This window comes from Dromiciops gliroides, chromosome 3 (genome assembly GCF_019393635.1).
Source record: "Dromiciops gliroides isolate mDroGli1 chromosome 3, mDroGli1.pri, whole genome shotgun sequence".
Taxonomy (NCBI): Eukaryota; Metazoa; Chordata; class Mammalia; order Microbiotheria; family Microbiotheriidae; genus Dromiciops; species Dromiciops gliroides.
This window is the reverse complement of record NC_057863.1, coordinates 519,667,005-519,690,055: the sequence shown is the minus strand read 5'-3', so window position 1 is coordinate 519,690,055 and position 23,051 is coordinate 519,667,005. Positions and strand designations below refer to the sequence as shown.

Here is a 23,051-nt window from a genome sequence, read left to right as displayed (position 1 = left end):
TATATAAGTCCTATGTCCTGTAACCTATATAATTCATATAGTCTTTTCTTTCTAAAGAACTCATCCTCGCCATGCATAGTTTCTGCCCTTTCAGTTAAATTACTCTAGTGAACTTTATATACAGCCAACCTGACCTTGAAGATATTCCAGGATCATTGGAAAATAAACTCCTTGAGGGCAAGGATTGTTTTTGCTTTTTCTTTGTATTCCCAGTACTTAGCTCAGCACACTTTGGGACTATTTAATCCTAATAAACTGGAATCACAAATTACCTCTGTTCTAGCTTTTCTCCTCATATAACATCTAAGATCAGACAGGATCTCTCGCTGAGGACTTGAAAATATGATCATCATTTGAAGACAGGGCATTTTATTAGCGAGGGCATTCCTTGCATGTTTGAGTTTGGCAGAACCCCAGTCTCCAGACCTGAATGCTATGCTAGGCACAAGTATTCAATTTGCACTTCATGATTCATATTTGCTGGCATATATCAATATGATGTTTCATGTATTATAATTGTTTTGTGCCCTAGAGATAATCATATTCTGAATGGTAAAATTTTTTAAAAATCAAAATAGGTAAATAAACAATGCTTAGTCATTCTTTTTAATATTGGTGAGACTGTTGAACATGAGGTTAGGGGAGTTGAGATAAAAACAGTTTACAGTGGAGGAAGAAAAGCATGTTGAAGATAATTAATTTATTGAAGGTGCTTATATTTATTTATCCCAGAGATGTCACTACTGTACAAAGAAGAATAATACCTGAAAAGGGCTAGAACTAGAATGGGGTTTCTTATTTCGATTTTTAGGGTTCATTCCTATCTTTTCACCCAGGATATCCTATGTGAATAACATCTAGAGGGAGAAACACTCTATGGGAGTATATTTTATGTATTAATGTGCATGAATTGTAACGTTCATGATTAAAAAAAGGATTTCCTTTTTAATTAGAAGATTAAAATGCATACTTTCAGGAGTAGACCTATCAAGAGCTTGTGGAAACTCAGCCTAAAAAATAGTTATTTTTCTACCCTGATACAATGATATTAGTCCACAAAGAAAAGGAAATTCTAATTTGAGATGATGACCTCTAGAGTGATTTATCCTTTGGTGCAGTGAAAATGTGAAAGCAACATGGCATAGAGAGGTAACATGCTAGTCTTAGAATCAAAATGATCTGAGTTTAAATCCAACCTCTAATATTTTTTAGCTATGTAATCCTGGACAAAGCACTTAATCTCTAGGATTCCAAGAATTTCCCCTAGAAATTATCTATTAAATCATAAACTGCTTATAAGTTGATAGAGGTAACTCCACGTGCAAACAAGAGTGCAAGATCCTTACAGCATTCATGTAAAACAGAGATAACATGAACATCTCTGGAAGGACCATGCTCCAAAGTGAGTGGGGTGTGGAAGATGAGAAATGACTTTCTAGACTTCTTAATGGATACAGTATTATAATAATATCCTTTTCCTTTGATATGAAGAGAAGTAATTTATTTAAAAAAACACCATTATTTTAATCTTAATTTGAAATAAAATAAAAAGAAGGTTGACAATGACTTTATCACAATGTCTCAGGCCATTACTGTAATCCATGACAGTGTGGTCTTACCTCCATTGGAAATGAATAGAATAAGATTTACCTGGGGACCTATAATCATAGTAGCTTTGAAATTCAACTGCTGCTATAACCCAGTGGAACTTTAAAACTTACTTAAGGGTAAAGATACTGTACTTTATAACCATTCATATAACTTCTGTAACCAGGGAAATGGGACTTGCCTCCTTATGTACAGAAAACTAAGCAAAGACAAGGGCTTTAATTACATCAACAATCACCCCAAGTCCACCAGGAGGGACATGTTATAACTAACTAGACTCGGCCAGGGCAAGGCATTTATTTGTGTGCCTGTAAGAAATGTTTGCAAATTACGCCTTCCTGTATATTATTGCCCACTGGAGGCTTTAAGCCTTCATTGTAACATAATTAATAATAGTAATAACATTTAATAAAGTTTAAAGTTTTCAAAAGACTTTTTGTGCATCATCTCATTTTATAGATGAGAAAACTGAAGTCTGAGAGAGGATGTCATACAACTAGTAAGAATTGGAAGCAGGTTTGAAACTCTTTCCTGACTCCATGTTAATTTATCTTACATGATAAGCATCTTAAAACGAATAAATTGTTTCACGTTGTTTCCCCAACTCTCTGTGACCCCATTTTGGGATTTTCTTGCAGCAAAATTAGTAGAGTGCTTTGCCATTCCTTTCTCCAATTCATTTTTACAGATGAGGAAATTGAAGCAAACAGGATTAAGTAAGTGCCTGGAACATGAGTCTTCCTGACTCCAGGCCTGGCACTCTACCCACTGTGCCATCTAGCTGCCCAAAATAAATTAAATAAGCACGATGAAGAATATAATATTCTAGGGATTTAAATACTGTATGTGAATTTATAAAATAATATAGAATTTTCTGTTGTATTCCACATTCTCTAACATAAATGGCTGCTTATCATGCTTACTTCTAGTTTCTGGTCATGGTCTTTCTTGATTTCCCTAGCTATTAGTGTACCTTCCTTTTACGTATGTAAATGTATGTGCATGTACGTGTGTGTTGTATGTGTATATATATCTATATCTATGTAGATATAGGTATAGATATAGATATAGATATATGTGTGTGTCTGTAAACCATGCCACCTAGCTGCCAGATATGCCCATGTTCTCATAGATAAGCAAAATGAGAACCCAGATAGGTTAAATGTAACAGATGTAGTAGTGACAGAGACAGAGCTTGAACCCACATCTTCTGATTCTTAGCACAATGCTCCCCTCCATGATATCATACTGGTTCCCCATAATAGGTTGTTATTAATGGAAGCTACAACTGTTAGAGACAGTTGTCTAACTTTTGAGGTGGGGGGGATGGTGTTTAAAAAGACATTTACTGGGGCAGCTAGGTGGCGCAGTGGATAGAGCACTGGCCCTGGAGTCAGGAGTACCTGAGTTCAAATCCGGCCTCAGACACATAACACTTATTAGCTGTGTGACCCTGGCAAGTCACTTAACCCCAACTGCCTCACAAAAACAAACAAACAAACAAACAAAAGACATTTACTACTGCCCTTTTTCTTTCCCAAAGGGGTCGGTTATGTGCATTCTCAAGTTCTATCATAATCAAAGGCAGCCCTAACCCAGGATCTGGGAGTCTTTCATTTCTATCCCAGCTTCATCACTGACTATGGACCTGCAAGTCACTTAACATCTTTTGTTCTCAGTGGCCTCATCTGCAAAATGAGAGACTGGACCAAATGATCTTTAAAGTTCCTCCCAGGTATTAAAAAATCCAAAGCAGACTCCACTATTGGTCTCTTGCTGAACTTCTGTTCAGTCAGAACAGGACTGGGAATGAGGAGGAAATGTGAGTCTCCATCACATCTGCAACATGTCTCCCTTGTATTCCCCTACCTTGGGATCTGCTGATTTACTACATGGAAGGAGTCACCCTAGGACCTCCCTGTTTTTTCTGCCACAGGCCAATTTAAGACACTAAAGGAACCATTTACTCCCCTTTTGCTTCTGCTATAAGCAACCTTGACTGTCAATCAACTGGCTGCTACTGACAGTAATTGCTTTTTAAAGGAGCTACAGCCCCTTATAGACAATTTCAGATTTTGTTTTAACATAAGGCGAGATTTAGAAAAAATTACAGGACCTTATTTCTTATACACCATGGTCACTTCATTTTAATAATGTTTCTCAGAGTAAATGAGCAATTAGTCTTCTGATGCAACCCAGCATGTCTCCTTTCTTTCAAACTTCCTTTTACTTTTTTCTTTTGTTTTTTGTTTTCAAATGTTAAGTATTCATCTGCATGAAAACAGCCAACTTCTTTGGAACTGAAATAATAATTATAGCAGTTTGCTTTAGTATTTTTTAATTTCTTACGTGATCAGGCCAAGGAATATTTAATAAAAATATTAGTTTTAATTTAGTATGTTTTCCAGAATGATACCATTTCCTGTCATCCATATAGAATTTTTAATTGTACATCATTTAATTTTATTCTCACAACAAAACTATGATGTAGGCAGGTGAAGTATGTATTATTATATGCATTTCACAGATGAGGAAATGGAACCTCAGAGAAGTAAAAACATACTAAAATCCATGCCTCCTAACTCTTGGTTTTTATAAAAAATTTTATGTCTTTTTTTTGGCAGGGCAATGATGGTTTAGTTACTTGCCCAGGGTCACACAGCTAGTAAATGTCAAGTGTCTGAGACTGGATTTGAACTCAGGTCCTCCTGAATCCAGGGTCAGTGCTTTATCTGCCACACCACCTACCTGCCCCCATGTCTTTTGTTTTAACATCAACTTTACTTTGAAATACATCACTGGGGGCAGGTAGGTGGCACGACCACTGAGAATGCTCTTCTAAGGTACATACATGGTTCTTTCATTCATACCTATGGCAATGACTGAAAGATTCCATTTAAGAAAGTATATTCTAGTAAATTTACAGTCATTTATGACTTGAACAAGGTTGGGGATACTGCTGAAATGATAAACAAACATTAATCTGTTCATGGTTCTGGTCAGGTACTTAAGGAAGACTCGACTGCAATAAAACAGGTGACAATGATGTGACATATTTAAAATTTTGGGAAAGAAAAACAGTGGTTTGGCTAAGGAAATAGCAATATATCTTTTTCCACATGTGAAATAAAAATCCAATTCACTTAGGCATACTTGTCTGAGAACACTAAGGAGAGATTCCTGACAGGACAAGGGGATGAATAGTTAATAATCTTTCAGAGATAAACGACTCTAAAAACGGTAGTCCCTCAACTTTTAGTATGATGAGCTGATCTCTGAAAAGCTGAAATCATTTCGGTTAGCTTCATAATCATATGAAAATAACCCATGAAGTAAATCTAATGAAAATAACATAATAGCCATCTGATTTAAATGAGAATCCATAGCCTCTCAGAAGGGAAAGGATAAAACTGGCATCTTATCCCATCTTCTTACTAGTTTAGCTTTTGATATTTAAGCTTTTATATAGCTACAGTGGAAAACAAAGTGATTTTGTAAAACAGCTGTTATCCACACACCATATGGAAAAATAAAACAGGCTTTGTTCTAGGCCTTTTGGTTTTTCTGCCTATATTTATTTTTTCCCTTTTAATTTCTATCTGAGCTTCTCTAAAACACAGACACAATTTTAAAAAAATGCTCCCTGGGAGATCATGAGTTATTGTGGGAGAGAAACTAGGATATTCATTGGGTTTTTATGTTTTCAACCCCTGATTTTTCAGTTCAAAGAGCAAAATTCAGTGATCATCTCCTTTCTTCTTCTTTCCCAGTCTCCGTTTTGTTTTTAAAAAATCTTCATTAGGACTTGTTTTATTTCCCTAAATAAAACTGGTTGCATGTTGATGACAATCAATTGACAGACATAGCTCCAGTGACATGTAAAATGGTGTTCCAAGGAAGATGTACTTTGGAAAGTACAAAATGAACACCTGCAAACTTTACACAAAACCTGAGAAACAGAGCTGTTAGGGCAGCCTTTTAAGTGATGACAGTGGAAAAATGGAACAAGTTGTTTTGTCTTTTATTACACCTCAATAGTAAGTGCTAACAAGTCTAAGATTGAAACTGGGATATTGCTGTTGACTTGTCCATTGCTAAAAAGATACCTTGTCACTTACTGTTGACATGAGTCCAGGCCATCAAAAAGTAAAAAAAAAAAAAAAATATATATATATATAGTTAATAATATGGTTACAAAAAAGGCCAGAAAATGGAAAGACCATATAATTGGCTGTCATTGTGACATTATTCTAGTGGCAAAATTGAAATTGTGATATTGAAAAGTTAACATCTAATAAAGAGTTTTTCTTCTTTTGCTAAATTCTTCTTATTGGTACGTTACCAGAATTAGAGACACTGCATAGATAAAAGAGACAAAAGATACCCACAACATTAAAATAGATTTAGTAACTCTCAAAGAATTAGAGCAAGAACCCCTGACATCTATATAATAATATAAGGTTAATATACTGTTCTATTTTCAATATTTCATTTAATCCTCCCAGTAACCCTGTGGTATCAATACTACAGAAATTATCCTCATTGTACAGTTGAGGAAACTAAGACTCAGAGGTATGAGTTGCCTTTGATTTCACATCTACTGGAATATTTTGTTGTAGTTTTAAAGTTTTTTAGTACTTTTATTTTTTTAAATTGTGAATTCCAAATTATCTTCCTCTCTCCCACCCTGCTCTGACCCACTGAGAAGAAAAGCAACATATCAGTTGTATATGTGAAATTATGCAAAACATTTTCTATATTAGTCATTTTGTGAAAAAGGCAAAAAAATAAAAGTAAAGAAATATACTTCAATTTACACTCAGAGTTCATCAGTTCTTTCTTGGTAATAGCATTATTTTCATCATGAGTGCTTTGGAATTTTCCTTGGATCACTGCATTGATTAGAGTAGCCCAGTCTTTTCCAGTTGATTCTCATTACAACAATTGCTATTACTGTACACAATGATCTCCTAGTTCTTACTTCACTCTGCATCATTCATATAGATCTTGCCATGCTTTTTTCTGAAATCATCCTGCTTGTATTTCTTATAGCACATTAGTATTCCATCACAATTATATACTAGTTTGTTTAGCCATTCCCCAGTTCCACATTGTTTTCCAGAATGATTGGACCCATTAAACTCCACCAACAGTTTATTAGTGTATCTATTTTATTTCATCTATTCCAGTTTTTGTCATTTCTGGTAGGTGTGAGCTGGTATCTCAGAGTTGTTTTAATGTGCATTTCTCTAATCAATAGTGATTTAGAGGATTTTTTCATATGACAATACATAATTTTAATTTCTTTTGAACATTGCTTGTTCATAACCCCTTGAACATTTATCAGTTGGGAAATGGCTCTTATTTTTTTTTTTTATCAAATTTCACTCAGTTCCCTATATATTTGAAAAATGAGGGCTTTATCAGAGAAACTTGCTATAAAATGTTTGATAGTACTTCATTGTCTTGGTACCTTTTAGCAAAATGTTGTTTCCTTCATTATCTCTTTTAATTAGGTATATTTTTTCTTTTGCTTTGTCTGAGATCAGGATTGCTGCCTCTGACAAGCTGAAGCTTTTTAATTTTAGCTGAAGCATAATAGATTCTGTTTCAACCCTTTAACTGTTTGTCTTTCTGTTTCAAGTATGTCTCTTGTAAACAACATATTTTTGGATTCTGGTTTCTAATATATTCTGCTATCTGCTTCTGTTTTATGGGTGAGCTTGTCCCATTCCCATTCACCATTATGATTACTAGCCATGTATTTCCCTTGCTTCCATTTTCTTTTGTTTATCCTTTTCTCTCTTTATCCTGTCCTTCCTCAAAATCGGTTTTGATTCTATTGCCTCCTTTATTCTACCTTCCCTTTTATCAACCATACCCCCTAGCTTTTATCCCCTCCCTTCCTATTTCCCTAAGTGGTAAGATAGAGTTCTATGCCGAATTGAGTGTGTCTATATACACACACACACACACCCCTCCCTCTTTGAATCAATTCTGATGAGAGTAAGATTAAATTATTACTTGCCTCCTCCACCCCGCCCCATTTTCTACTTTTTTTTTTTTGGTGGGGTAATGAGGGGTTAAGTGACTTGCCCAGGGTCCACACAGCTAGTAAGTGTCAAGTATCTGAGGTTGGCTTGAACTCAGGTCCTCCTGAATCCAGGGCCAGTGCTTTTATCCACTGCACCACCTAGCTGCCCCCCCCCTCCCCTATTTTCACCTCCACTATGGAAGCTTTTTCTTGCATACTTCTTTTATGTGAGAACATTTCCCCATTCTACTTCTCCCTTTCCCTTTCCCTAGTGCATGTCTCTTTTTTTGTTCCGTCATTTTTTTTTTGATCATTCCTAATATAATTAACTCATACCCATTCCATCTGTCTATGTAGACTTCTAACTGCCCAATAATTATAAGCCTTTTAGAGTTATATATGTTATTTTCCCATATAGGAAAGTAAACAGCTTAACTTTATGAGTCCTTATGATGTATTTTTCCTGTTTACCTTTTTATGCTTCTCTGAGTCTTGTATTTGAAAGTCAAATTTTCTATTCAGCTCTGGTTTTTCATCAGGAATTCTAGAAAGTCCTCAATTTCATTAAATATGCATTTTCCTCCCTGAAGAATTCTTCTCAGTCCTGGGTAGGTTGTTCTGAGTTGTAATCCTATTTCCTATTCCTTCCAAAATAACATATTCCAAACCTCTGTTCCTTGTACATGGAATCTGCTAAATCTTATGTGATCCTAGCTCTAGTTCCATGATATTTGAAATTTTTTTTGGATGCTTGTAATATTTTCTCTTTGATCTGGGAGCACTATAATTTGGCTATAATATTCCTAGAAGTTTTAATTTTTGACATCTCTTTTAGGAGATGATTGATGAATTCTTTCAATTTCTATTTTACCCTCTAGATCTAAGATACTGGGCAGTATTCCTTGATAGTTTATAGAAATATGATTTCTAAGCTCTTGTATCTTTGATCGTCTGCAATTTTTTTTTAACCTCCTTTCAATTTGGTTTATTTGGCTTTTTAAATAGTTTGTTTCTTCAGTGAATTTTGTGCCTTCTTAACTATTAGGCCAATTAAATATTATTTTTCAGTATTTTTGTGCCTTTTTTACTAAGCTATTAATTCTCTTTTCATAGTTTGCCTATACCACTTTCATTCCTTTTCACAATTTGTCTTCTACCACACTTATCTCTTTCATACCTCTTCTAGGAATTCTAGTTAGGTTTGGGTCTAATTAGAATTTTTCTTTGATGCTTTGTTTGTAGCTTTTTTTTTTAACATTTTTGTCTTCTAAGTTTGTGTCTTGGTCTTCCCTGTTACTTTGGTAGCTTTTAATTTCAAGTTATTTTTATTGTTTGCTCATTTTCCCAGAATACTTCTTGACTTTGAACTTTATGTTGTTTGGGCTCTACTCATTTTGGGGGTGGGGAAGAACTGTGCCAAGCTTTAGGCTTTTTCATATTGTTGTTTTCAAAGCTAGTTCTGGGAATCAGCAAATTTTCAGTGCTTCAAACAGGTCATGATTTGGAGTGAAGTGCAATCTCTGTTTTCCTGTTCTGTACTCTGGTCTTTACTTAGGAAGGGCACTTGCTCCCTTGGAACCACAAGCTCTAGCACTCCTCTTGACCCTCAAACAGTAAATAGGTCCCCTGCTCTCCTGTAGCCATGAGTGCTAGTACTCATTTCTTCCTTGGAACTGTGAATAGGGTCCCTGGTCCCTTGTGAACAACTAGAAGTATTTCTCTCCAACCTGAAAATCTGACCCAGAACTGCATATGAGTAATAGATTTGCCACATACACCCAGTGCCAGCAAAAGCTTCACTGTAATCTCTGATAATTTGACCAATTTCCTTACTGTATCTGGTGTGAGTTCCCCAAACTGTTGCTGCTCTCTGTACTCTGGGCCAGTCCTCACCTCAGTGTCACAGACCTCTCCTACTGACTTCTTAAACTGCCTTAGGTTGGAAAAAGTGCATCATTCTGACTTTTTCTTGTTATTGTTGATGTCTTTTTTTTGGGGGGGGGGGGGAGAGAGCAAAATGGCAGAATAAAAGCAGGGATTCACCTGACCTCTCCCAAACACCTTTAAAATAAAGCTGAAAACAAATTCTGAATGGCAGAACGAACAAAAGGATGGTGTAAAAATATTTTCTAGCCCCAAGACAATTTAGGAGGTTAGCAAAAAGATCTGTCTCAATAGAGTGAGAGTAGGGACCAGTTCAGTGTAGGTCTGTACCCTGTAAACTAGCATTAGGCATTCTTTTTTTGTGGGGGAGAGGTGCAATTGAATTAGCTCTAGTGTGGCTTCTGGAACTCTTACCCAAGAGATGGTAAAGGCTCTGGAAAACTGGTCAGATTATAGGGATCTTTCACTGGCACTGGGTATAAGACTCTGTTGCATTGCTATAAGAAATTTTACCTCACAGTCCCCAGGGTGAGAAAGGAGGACTAGTAGGAGCAGGGACCCTGGTCACAGTTCCAGGGTGGAAAAAAGAGTACTTGTTTTCTCTCAAAGACCAGAGCACAGGTCAAAAGAATGGTGACCATATCTCTCCTTAAATCATACTACCTTGGAAGAATTGAAACTTGCAGATCAGAACCAACTGAACAGAGCAGCATGAAAAACCTGAAGCTTGGCACAGTGCCCCCTCAACCTCTAGATTGAGTCAAATTTAACATAAAGTTAAAAGTTAAGAAAAAGACTGGAAAATGAGCCAAAATTAAAAAAAAAAATCTAACCATAGAAAGTTGCTATGATGACATGGAAGATCAAACACAAACTCAGAAAAAAACAATGAGATCAAAAGTTTCTGGAAAGACTCAAAGAAAAATGTGAATTTGTCTCTGGCTTTAGATGAGCTCAAAAAGTATTTAAAAAATCAAATAAGAGAGGCAGAGGAAAATTAAACCATTTGGAAAAGTGGGCAAAGAAAGAGTCCTACCAAATTCCTTTTGCTAGGGGGAACAGTGGATAAAGCACTGGACCTGGATTCAGGAGGACCCTGAGTTCAAATCCAGCCACAAGACACTTGATACTTACTAGTTTTGTGAGCCTGGGCAAGTCACCTAAAACTCACTGACCCACCAAAAAAAAAAAAAAGAAAGTGATTCAAGAAATACTCGATAGCATGGTAAAGGAGGCACTAAAAATACTGAAGGAAATAACACCTTAAAAACCAGAATAATTTAAATGGTAAAGAAGGCACAAAAATAAACTGGAGAAGAATTCCTTAAAAAAAAAAAAAGCTCAACTGTCCAAATAGAAAAGAAGTTAAAAATGCACTGAAGAAAAAACTCCTTAAATATAAAATTTTTTCAAATGGGGGAGGCACAAAAACTCAATGAAGAAAATCATTTCTTAAATATTAGAATTGGGCTCGTAGAAGTTAATGACTCCACGAAACATCAAGACACAACAAAACAAAATCAAAAGAATGAAAAAAATAGAAGAAAATGTGAAATATCTCATTGGATAAACAACTGACCTGAAAAGCAGATCAAGAAGAGAAAATTTAAGAATTAATGTACTATCTGAAAGCCATGATTAAAAAAAAAAAGATATTTCAAAAAATTATCAAGGAAAACTTCCCTAATATCCTAAAACCAGAGGGTAGAATGGAAATAGAAAGAATCCACCAATCTCATACTAAAATAGATCCCAGATGAAAACTCCCAGGAATATTATAGCCAAATTCAAGAGCTCCCAGGACAAAAAGAAAATATTACAAGTATCCAGAATGAAATGACTCAAATGTCATGGAGCCACAGTCAGAATAACAAAAGATTTAGCAGTTTATATATATATTAAAGGATCAGAGGACTTGGAATATGATACTTTGGAGGGCAAATGAGCTAGGATTACAACCAAGGATCATGTACCGAGCAAAACTGAATTTACTCTTGCAGGGGGGAAATTATATTTAAAGAAACTGAAGAATTTAAAGAATTCCTGATGAAAAGACCAGAGCTGAATAAAAAAAATTGACTTTCAAATACAAGATTCGAGAGAAGACTGAAAAGGTAAACAGGAAAGAGAAATCATAAGGGATTCCATAAATAAATATTTATATCTTATATAGGAAGATGATACTTGTAAGTCCTAAGAATTTTTTTTTTCTTTATTAGGGCAGTGAAAAGGAGTGCAAATAGACAAAATGTAGGGGGTGAGATGACTTTGGTAAGATAATATCAAAAAACAAAACCCAAAGAGTAAAAAAAAAGGATGCATTGGGAGAAGATGGAAGAGAGAGGTAGAATGGAATAAATTATCTCACATAAAGGAGTCATGAAAGAACTTTTAAAGGGGAGGAAAGATGGGTGGGTGTTAGGTAAAGATTGAATTTTGCTCTAATTGGAATTGACTCAAAGCATAGTATACACACTCAGTTGAATGTAGAAATCTGTCTTACCCTACAGGGAAGCAGGAGTAGAGGGGGATGAGAGAAGTGTGTGTGTGTGTGTGTGTGTGTGTGTGAGAGAGAGAGAGGAGAGAGAGAGGAGAGAGAGAGAGAGAGAGAGAGAGAGAGAGAGAGGTGGGTCTGATAAAAGGGAAGGCAGACTAGGGAGGTAGTGGTTAGAAGCAAAACTAATTTTTGGAGGGGGTACAAATTGAAAGGAAGAGAACATCAACAGGGTAGGATAAAAAAGGCAGGATGGAGAAAAATAAACCTAATCATAACAGTGAATATGAATGGAAGAACTAACCTGTAAAACATAAGTGTATAGCAGGGTGAATTAAAAATCAGAATCTTACTATATGCTGTTTACATAATTTATGTAGAGAAACATAGAATTAAACGTAAAAAGGCTGGAGAAGAATCTATTATGTTTCAGCTGAAGTAAAAAAAACACACACACACAGCACACCAAAAAACAGGGGTGGCAATCAAGATGTCAGACAAAGCAAAAAGCAAAAACAGGTCTAATTAAAAAAGCTATGCAGGGAAACCATATTTTGGCTAAAGGGTACCAATAGATAATGAAAGTAATGTCAACATTAAGAATATATGTACCAAATGGTATAGCAATGTTATTCTTTTTTTTTTTTTTTTTTAGTGAGGCAATTGGGGTTAGGTGATTTGCCCAGGGTCACACAGCTAGTAAGTGTTTAAGTGTCTGAGGCCGGATTTGAACTCAGGTACTCCTGACTCCAAGGCCGGTGCTCTATCCACTGTGCCACCTAGCTGCCCCTGCAATGTTATTCTTAAAGAAAAAGTTAAATGAGTTATAGGAGTAAATAGCAAAACCATATTCAACTTGCCTCATTCAGAAATTAGATTAATCTAATAAAAAATAAACAAGAAAGAAGTTAAAAGTAATGATTCTTAGAAAAAAAATAGATATGATAGACCTCTGGAGAAAAACTAAGTGGAAATAGAGAGGAATATACTTTTATCTACGTACTACATAGCACCTACAAAAAAAATGACCACATATTTTGGGGTATAAAAAGCTCACAACTAAATGCAAAAAGGCATAAATGTTGTATTAATTCTTCTCATACCACAATGCAATAAAGTTACATTCAAGGGGCAGCTAGGTGGCGCAGTAGATAAACACCGGCCCTGGAGTCAGGAGTATCTGAGTTTCAAATCCAGCCTCAGACACTTAATACTTACTAGCTGTGTGACCCTGGGCAAGTCACTTAACCCCCAAATGCCTCACTTAAAAAAAAAAGTGGGGCAGTTACATTCAATAAAGGGTTGTGGAAAAATAGATTAAAATTGGAAATGAATAATTTCATCCTAAAGAAATGGTTGGGTCAAAGAACAAATCAAAGAAAAAGTAATTTCATTAAAGAGAGTAACAACAATTAGACAAAATGTTAAAATTTATGAGATGCAGCCAAAGCAATACTTAGGGGAGAAATTTGTATCTCTAAATGTTTATATTAATAAAATGGAGAAAGAACAGATAAAGAAATTCTGCATACAACTTAAAAAAACAACAGACCAAAAACAGAACAAATTAAAATTCCCCAGTTAAACACCAAATTGGAAATCCTAAAAATCAAAAGAAAGATTAATAAAATTGAAAGTAAGAAAACCATTGAACTAATCATTAAAACTAGTAACTAGTTTTATATAACAAAACACAACAATAGATAGGCAAAGAATAAGCCTAATTTAATTTAAAAAAGAAAGAGGAAAACCAAATTACCAACATAAAAAATGAAAAAGGTGAATTCACCACCAGTAAAGATTAAATTAAAGCAATTGTTAGGAGATATTTTGTGCAATTATATGCCAATATATCTAACAATCTAAGTGAAATGAGTCAATATTTACAAATGTATAAATCACCAGATTAAAAGAAGAGGAAATACAATAGTCCTATCTTGGGAAAAGGAAATTGAACAAGTCACAATGAGATCTCTAAGAAAAAAAATCCCCAGGACCAGATAGATTCTCAAGTGAATTCTAACAAGCATTTAAAGAACAATTAATTCCAATATTATATAAACCAATTTGGAAAAATGATCGAAGAAAGAGTCCTACCAAATTCCTTTTGCAACATAAATATGTTGCTGATACCTAAACCAGGAAGAGCAAAACAGAGAAAGAAAACTATAGACCAATTTCCCTAATGAATATTGGTGCAAACATTTTAAAATAAAAATTCCAGCAAGGAGAATATAGCAATATATTACAACGATCATATACTATGACCAGGTGTCATTTATAGGAAGAATGTAGGGTTGGTTCAATATTAGGAAAACTATTAGAACAATTGACCTTATCTATAACAAATCCAACAGAAATCATATGATTATGTTGATAGATGAAGAAAAAAGATTTTGACAAATTTTTATTTAATTTTTTTACTGCAGGTGTCTCTGATAAAGAAGTCATTTCTCAAATATATAGAGAACTGTGTCAAATTTATGTGACTGTAAAGTCATTCCCTAATTGATAAATGGTCAAAGGTTATGAACAGGTGGTTTTCAGATGAAGAAATTAATCTGTAGTCATATGAAAAAATGCTCTAAATCACTAGTTATTAGAGAAATGTAAATGAAAACAACTCTGAGGTACTAACTCACACCTATCAGATTGGTAGCAACTCAACAGCTAGTAATAGCATTATATTTATTCCACCTCCTTTAAAAAACAAAACAGCCCAGCTATCTTATCACTCTATCCTTCATTATCAGCTCATTATTCCTATTTTTTGCTGTTTTCTACATCTTCTCTCTGGGAGAGAGAGGAAAGAAAAAATGCAAAAGGTTACTCTTTCCTTTCCTACTTCTTATCTCAATAGAAAGAAACCTTGCTCTGCTTTTATGTAGATATTTTCACAGATGATACTTTTCTCTGGAAAGCTATCTAGGATCATATATTGATGATGATGGTGGTGGTGGTGGTGGTGGTGATGGTAATATACCCAAAGAGTACTTTCCATTAGTAGGCTCAATGTTTCAGTTAAACCCAGCATTTATTAGTGTGACCAATTGAAATAGACTTTTTAGTTTAGATGGAGCAGATCTGCATTACTTCATGGAACCAATGTATTAAGTGAATATTATCCATTTTTCATCATTTACATAATATTTTCTGAAAGAAGTTAAAATATAATTTGGTGTTTAAGACAGATCAACCAGAAGTTTGAAGAGAATTTACTTTTAATTGGTGAGACCAAGGGTTAACTTAATAGTACTTTAATTGAACCTTCAACTCAAAAAAAACAGTTTCTCAAAGCAAAGATGTGAAGGGACACTGTTCTTGGCAAGGGGTGATCTACTATAGAATGAATTTAGTGGTATGGTTGGAAATGTATGTTACAGAGTCATATTATAGAAAGCACTGAATGCCATACTAAGGGAATCTGCATTTTATTAAATAGCAAATGAGTAGTTACTAACAGTTTTTGAGCAACGGAGTGACAAGATCAGATTTCTGCACTAGAAAGATCATTTGGCAGCTACATGAGAGGTACATTGGAAGGGCAAATGGGAGTGGAGAAGGAGAAGCCCTTTTTTAGGGCGAGGGGATGGCATTCCAATAAGCTACTAGACTGGTAATAAAGGACTGAACAAATGTAGTGGCAGCTGTAAAGGAGTGAAGGGGATGCAAGAAATATTGTGAAACTAGAATTGGTAGGACTTGGCAACCCAATTGAATGTGAAGGATAGAAATTGATCTCGTTATCAAGAGAAATAGTGAAGTTATAAAGGGGTGTGGATATGGGAATTGAAGAATTTCCAGTTTGTTTTGAGTCTGAGATATTGGTGAGATAATACAGGTAAGGATCTTCAGGAGTTAGTTTAAAATTTGAGATGGGTGATCAGAGAAAGGATCGAGTCCAAAGACAAGAATTTGAGTCCTTTGTACTCCAGGACTCAAGGAAATCAACAAAAGGTCATCTGCAACAGATCCAACTCTAGAAATTTCTGGTCCATAGGAATATATTATTTAATTTTAACTTTTCACAGGGTATCACACATGACAATGCTGAATGATTTGGATGAACATATTTTTCTCTTTGATGCCTTACTTTATTACAAAGTTTCAGGCACCAAAATTTGGAAGAGACTTTTGATACCACCTAGCCCAACTCATACCTAATAATTTTGTTACCATCTCCAGAAGGGGTATGATCTAGCTAGTGGTTGAAGTCAACCACAACAGCCCAAGAGACCGATTGTGTAAATATATTTGTATTTTTCAGAAGAGGAAACTGAGACTCAGTTTGAAATCAGTTAGTGATTGAATCAATCAATTAGAATTGAATAATTATTTGCTTTATTTAAGGAACTATGCTAAGTACTAGAGATGCAATGAAATTTTAAAAATCCCTTTCCCCACATACAATCCAACAACCTTCCCCCAAACTAACAAGCCTCCAAGTCCTTGCCCTTAAAAAAGCTCACATCTTAATGTAGGAGACAAAATGTAACATGAATTTACATAAATGATATGTGTGTAAATATATACACACAAACATGAGAGAGAGAGAGAGAAGAGAGAGAGAGGAGAGAGAGGAGAGAGAGAGAGAGAGGCAGAGAAAGACAGAGCAGAGATAATATACTCTCAAAGAAAAGGCATGGAGTGGAAATGTCTCCTGGAAAATGTGGGATTTAAGCTAATTCTTGAAGAAAGCCAGAGAAGCTAAGAGGATGTTTACAATGAAGAAGTCTTACATTTAGGACAGACCATGCAAGGGCATGGAATTTGTAGTGTGGTGTGTGAGGAGCATTAAATGGGTCAGGTGCAATGAATTATAGAGTGCATGGAGAACTATAAATTGTAAGAAGACTGGAAAGGAAGAGCCAGGTTGTGAAGAGCTTTAAATACCAAAGAGAAGGCCCTCTACTTGATCTTGGAAATAATAGGGACCCACTGGAATTAATTAAGAAAGGAGTTGCTATGGCCAGATCTACTCTTTAAGAAAAGCACCTGTACAGCACAGTAGAGGTTGGATTGGATCAAGGAGACATGAGGAAGAGAGGATAATTAGAATCCTATTTCAATAATCCAGGCAAGAGGTGGCGATGGCCTATACTAGGGTAGGCAGCTATGTAAGTAGAAAGGGACTTATATATAATGTCATTAAGGTAGAAATGACTAGATTTTTTTAAATGATAAAAATATTTTATTATTTTCCAGTTACATGTAAAGATAGTTTTCAACATTTGTTTCTATAAATATTTAGTTCAAATTTTTTCTCCCTTCCTCCTTTTCCTCCCCCTCCCCAAGACAGAAAGAAATCTGATATAAGTTATATGTGTACAATCATCTTAAACATATTCTGCATTAGAAATGACTAGATTTGACAAAATATTAAATATGTAGAAAGAGTGAGGAATCAGGATGACAATCAGGTTGGTATTGCCCTTTACAGTATTAAGAAGGGAACTGTCTGGGAGAAAAAAGTTCTAGGTTTGACATTGAATTTTATATGCCTATAGGACAAACAATTTTACATGCCCCAAAGGAGTGGCTAGTTATATAGGACTCAGGAGAAGTACTAGGGCTGGATATATAGCTATCTACATATCTATATATGATAAATGTACCCATGGGAGCTGATGACATCACCAAATGAGATATTATGGAGGGAAAAAAAAGAGATCCTAGAATAGAGCCTTGAAGGATACCCAAGATTATAGGCATGATGAAAATCTAGCAAAGAAGACTGTGGGGTGATCATACAATTAGGAGAACTAAGAGTGAAGAGTGTCCTGACAATATACACAGGAGATAGTAATCAACAGTGTCAAAAACTTCAATAAAAATAAGGATTAAGAAAAAGACATTAACTGTTTTCTTGCATCTTTAGAATCGCTGTGTGGAAGAAATTAAACCTGACCTCAGAGGGCAAAACTATAGCCGGTGGGTAGAAGTTACAGGGAGGCAGATTTTGAATAAATATATGGAAGAACTTTAGAGCAACAGGAATTGCCCTTGAATGAAATGAGCTTCCCTGCTTTTGAGTAGAGGCATTAACTTCTCCACTATTAGGTGTTTTCAATCAGAGGCCAGATATATTGATGTTGTAAGTTGGCTTTATGATTTCGGTTGTCATTATTGTTTCATTTTCCAGGCACATCCAACTTTTCTTAACCCTGTTTGGGGTTTTCTTTCCAAAGATATTGGAGTGGTTTGCCATTTCCTTCTTCAGATCATTATACAGATGGTGAACTGAGGCAAACAGGATTAAATGATTGCCCAGGGTCACACAGTTAATAAATGTCTAAGGCCAGATTTGAACTCAGGGAAGATGAGTCTTCCTGACTTCAGGTCTAGCACTCTACTGCTGCCCTTGATTTGGTTTAGACAGATGATATCCGAGATTTTTCTAACTCCAAGTTTCTGACTATAATTTCTATTCTGGGACATTTTGGAAGATTTATGATTCATATAATTATAATCACAACTGTCCTTATGAATAAATGATATTGATAACTTCTTATGTGGCTTAGTTTTAAGGGTACAGGGAAGGTCACATTCTCCCCAAAATATTTCACCTCCCTCCATCACTATCTGTAGAGATCTATTCTTTTGATTCATGTTTTTGTCTTCTGTTAAGATTCCTTTTTCTTTCTTTTTTTTTTTTTTGTGGGGCAATGAGGGTTAAGTGCCTTGCCCAGGATCACACAGCTAGTAAGTGTCAAGTGTTGAGGTCGGATTTAAACTCAGGTCCTCCTGAATCCAAGGTCAGTGCTTTATTCACTGCACCACCCTAGCTGACCCAAGATTAGATTTTCTTAGAAAAGGTACCACATTAGCTGTTATCACTCAGTTAGATCTTAGTGAAATAAGATCTGGAAGGGATCTTAGGGACCATCCAGTCCATTTTAAAGATGAGGAAAATAAACCCCAGAGAAGAAATGTGACTTACTCAAGGTGAAACAGATGGTAAATAGCCCAATTTGAACTTCAAGTCTCCTTTGTGCCCATTTATCAATTTTTTTTGAGAACTACTTTTTAATGATATAGAAATGATGAAAACATTAGGTATCAGAGTGGGGAGAGGGGAATATGAAAAAAATGAACAAAAGGGAAGAATATTGAAATTAGGTACTACATTATTTTGCTTAACACTGACCCTGATTAAAATTACTTTCCTGTCATATATTCCATAGGTAAGTGGTATTTAGTTATTAACTTGTATTTGAAATAATGTTTGTCTTAGGTGTGGGGCATTACGCATTTGGCCAATGGTGTTTTATTGAACAACATTTTGTATTTTAGCTGCTAACAAATCAATATTTTATACTTTCACCGACTTTGCCTTATGGTCCCAGAATTCTGTTTATTCCTGTGAGCTTTTGTTCATCCCTTGAGGCTGTCTTCCCTTCGCCTGGGATAAGTTGTCAGTTTGATACATGTCCACTTGAAATATGCCCAGCATGGATTCATTCCTGTAAGGTCCCAACTAGTGGGCACAAACATGATAAGGGAATGCAAGGGTCTTCGTATTCAAAAAGGGTATAGTGTCTGACATAAACAAATAGACTATACTATCCAATTACTGGAGATGATGGACTGGAGCAGGATAAATAATATAAATACACAGTACAGACATTTAACTGCTTCCTAAGAGCCTTACCATGGAAGTATGAGTAGTCATACACAATCTTCATTACTGCTATTGTCAAAGAGTACTGACTGCATAATAATCAAGAAGTTATTTCCAATCATCTTTTATTCTTTTTTCTTTTTTCAGGGCAATGAGGGTTAAGTGACTTGCCCAGGGTCACACAGCTAGTAAGTCTCAAGTGTCTGAGGCCTTATTTGAACTCAGGTCCTCCTGAATCCAGGGAAGGTGCTTTATCCACTGCACCACCTAGCTGCCCATTTTTGCAATCTTAACCAGAACATGCAAGTATCTGTGTATGCATATGTATTTATGCATGTATGTATGTATATATGTATATATATACACATAAACATATATAAATATATGTATATAGTTTTTAGGATATATAAAATTAAAAGAATGATTTTATATAATATATAGTTTACAGAGCATCTATCTATCTATCTATCATCTTTCTATCTCTATATATCCATCTATCTACATATATATACCTATCATTTCCAGGATACCTATATCTTGGAAACTAATGTAAAATAAAAGCATAGTAAATAATGGATAGCTTGTATAAGAAGAATGTTATTCACTGAAATCTGATTAAAAAAATGAGAATTTAAGATTGTCAGATTTAAAAATGGAAGGCAACTAAAATTTTTGGTAGGATGATGGTTTGTATATTTTGTCCTCTTTTTTTTGAGTGATATTAATAATATTTTCTCACATTTGAAGAGTGTACTTGCAGTTTATACATATAGCTTCATATTCTTTCTATCATTGACCTTCACAACAACACTCTGAGTTATGCAGGACAGGTAGTATTATCCCTGTTTTATAAAAATGAGGAAACTGAGACAGTTATCATGGTAACAGATACTTATATAGGCCTTTAAAGATTGTAAAACATTTCACAGACATTATTTCATTTGAATATCACAAAAAGCCTTTGAGATAGACACTACAGATTTTATCACTCCCATTTTATAGATGAAGAAACAAAGTTTGCAAGGAGTCTTGATGACCATGTGTCAGAGGTGAGAATTGAAGTCGTCTCTTTGACTCCAGCGCACTATTCAATACATATTGTACCATGATGACTCATGGTCATAAAGCTAATTAGTCCAATACCATTTCCACAATATTATTCAGCTTTCATTCATGACTTCAATCTCATAAGACAAGATAAAGGACTTCAATAAATGATATATTGATAAATGAAGAGTGCTATTGATATTAATTATAAAAGTCCATAGAATAGGGCAGCTAGGTGGCGCAGTGGATAGAGCACTGGCCCTGGAGTCAGGAGTACCTGAGTTCAAATCCGGCCTCAGACACTTAACACTTACTAGCTGTGTGACCCTTAACACTTACTAGCTGTGTGACCCTGCAAGTCACTTAAACCCAATTGCCTCACTAAAAAAAAAAAAAATGAGAGGAATGTTTTCAAGAACCCATCTGGTGGTAACACATGCAATAAGAAGTCAATTTTCTAAGACGTTGAGAAGATAATTTTGTGCTTATAAAATTTAATCATGGAAGCCTTGATATAAGGGCATTTTTAACCATCTCTGCCAATCTTTATATTAATTATAGCAATTTAAGGGATTGTGTTACCTCTTTTAATGATGTTCTGGATTTTGTAGAGTTTTCTTAATAATTTACATAACCTATATAAGCTTATTCTAGATGTGAGTTATATTGTCTATATCAATAAGATAGGTACATTTTTCCTATGAAGACTTTATTTTCCTTTAATATACAACCATATTATATTAGGAATACAATTCTGTTGAAGTTTACCAAAACCACACTTTTAGGAGAATGCTAAACTAGTAAAAACAACAAAGCTTATTATTCTGGCATTCTGTTCATACCTCAAATCCCTGTGGTCTTCCAAGACTCTCTTTAATATGTCTCCCATGCAACAAGAATCTCTGATACAGACAAACTTGTAGCCTTGACATCTGTAGGAGCAGCACTGGGTTCTGTATTAAGAAAAATGGAAATAATAAACCTCCATTGGAACAAGTCATCTCTTTCACAGTACTGAAAGAAAACCTGTTGTAGACTTCCTGCATTTTACTATATTGCTTGAAATAAAACACCATGGTTATTACAAAAAAACATCAGATCAAAAGAATGATCTTAAATGGATCGTTACATCTGTGTTATATTTCATCCATAGCTTCTTATTGGCATATTTAAGAAAGCAAACAAGAGTCATTGCCTTGGATTGGCCGATGAATCACTCACGGGACAAACCAAACTAATTGTTGATCTCATTTGTATCAAGGAATGTTTATTTTTGCCAGCAGACTTCTCTGATTTCAGGGAATTCTCCCCGTGGTCTTTAATTTACACATACAGTTCATTATTTGGCCACCCCCAAATCACCACTAGAGAGGTATTGTTATTAGAGCACCAAAATGGTGCCATGCTTTCATGTTTATTTGTTTGTTTTCTTGGAGAATTAGGTATCCTGGAGAATTAGGGCATTGATAGGAAGATTTTGAAAACTCTAATTAATTAGTTATTTCAACAACTTTGTAAAGTAAGGAACATTAAAAATTATCTCTTTCTTTATAGGTGGAGAAACTGAGACTCTGGTTGTATCTTTTAATGGAATGTACTAGTCAAATAACTGGTCAGGTCAGTCACATAACCAGTATGAATGATACTTTTGAGCTGAGAGGACTACTCTTTTTTTTTTTTTTTAGTGAGGCAATTGGGGTTAAGTGACTTGCCAGGGTCACACAGCCAGTAAGTGTCAAGTGTCTGAGGCCGGATCCGAACTCAGGTACTCCTGACTTCAGGGCCGGTGCTCTATCCACTGCGCCACCCAGCTGCCCCGAGGACTACTCTTGAAGTATGACTTTTTAATTGTTCTAAAATTCCTTGCTTTATATAAGATTATAATATAGGGATGTAGATATATACTGAACATTAATTAGGCATTAACGAAGGCAAAGGATCATAAGGTCATAGACTTAGAGCTGGAAAGAAACTTAGAGGTCATCTGAGTCAACTTCATCACACTCAAAAACATGCCACAGCTCATTAAGGGGAAATGATTTGACTGAGTTCACAGAAGTAGCAAGGAATAGAGTCAGGATTCAAATCCAGATCCTCTGAATTCAAATCAGCACAGAATCATCCATTAAATTTCTTTTTTTTTTTGGTGAGGCAATTGGGATTAAGAGACTTGCCGAGGGTCACACAGCTAGTAAGTGTTAAGTGTCTGAGACCGGATTTGAACTCAGGTCTTCCTGACTCCAGGGCCAGTGCTCTATCCACTGTGCCCACCTAGCTGCCCCAACATCCAATTTTTAATAGAATGATTCATAATAGTATTTCAGCAAATAGAAAAATTCTCTAATATGTTTAAACTCATCTAT

The 23,051-nt window shown here is 35.2% G+C and overlaps 1 protein-coding gene across 1 annotated transcript in view; it reads right to left on the bottom strand.

The window, feature by feature from the left end:
• Positions 1-23,051, bottom strand: part of CNTN5 (contactin 5) — a 1,623,595-nt gene that overhangs the window by 32,030 nt on the left and 1,568,514 nt on the right. Inside the window, 2 exon segments of the mRNA XM_043997073.1 lie at positions 21,531-21,572; positions 21,574-21,641. Of these exon segments, the coding sequence (XP_043853008.1) occupies positions 21,531-21,572; positions 21,574-21,641 (110 nt within the window).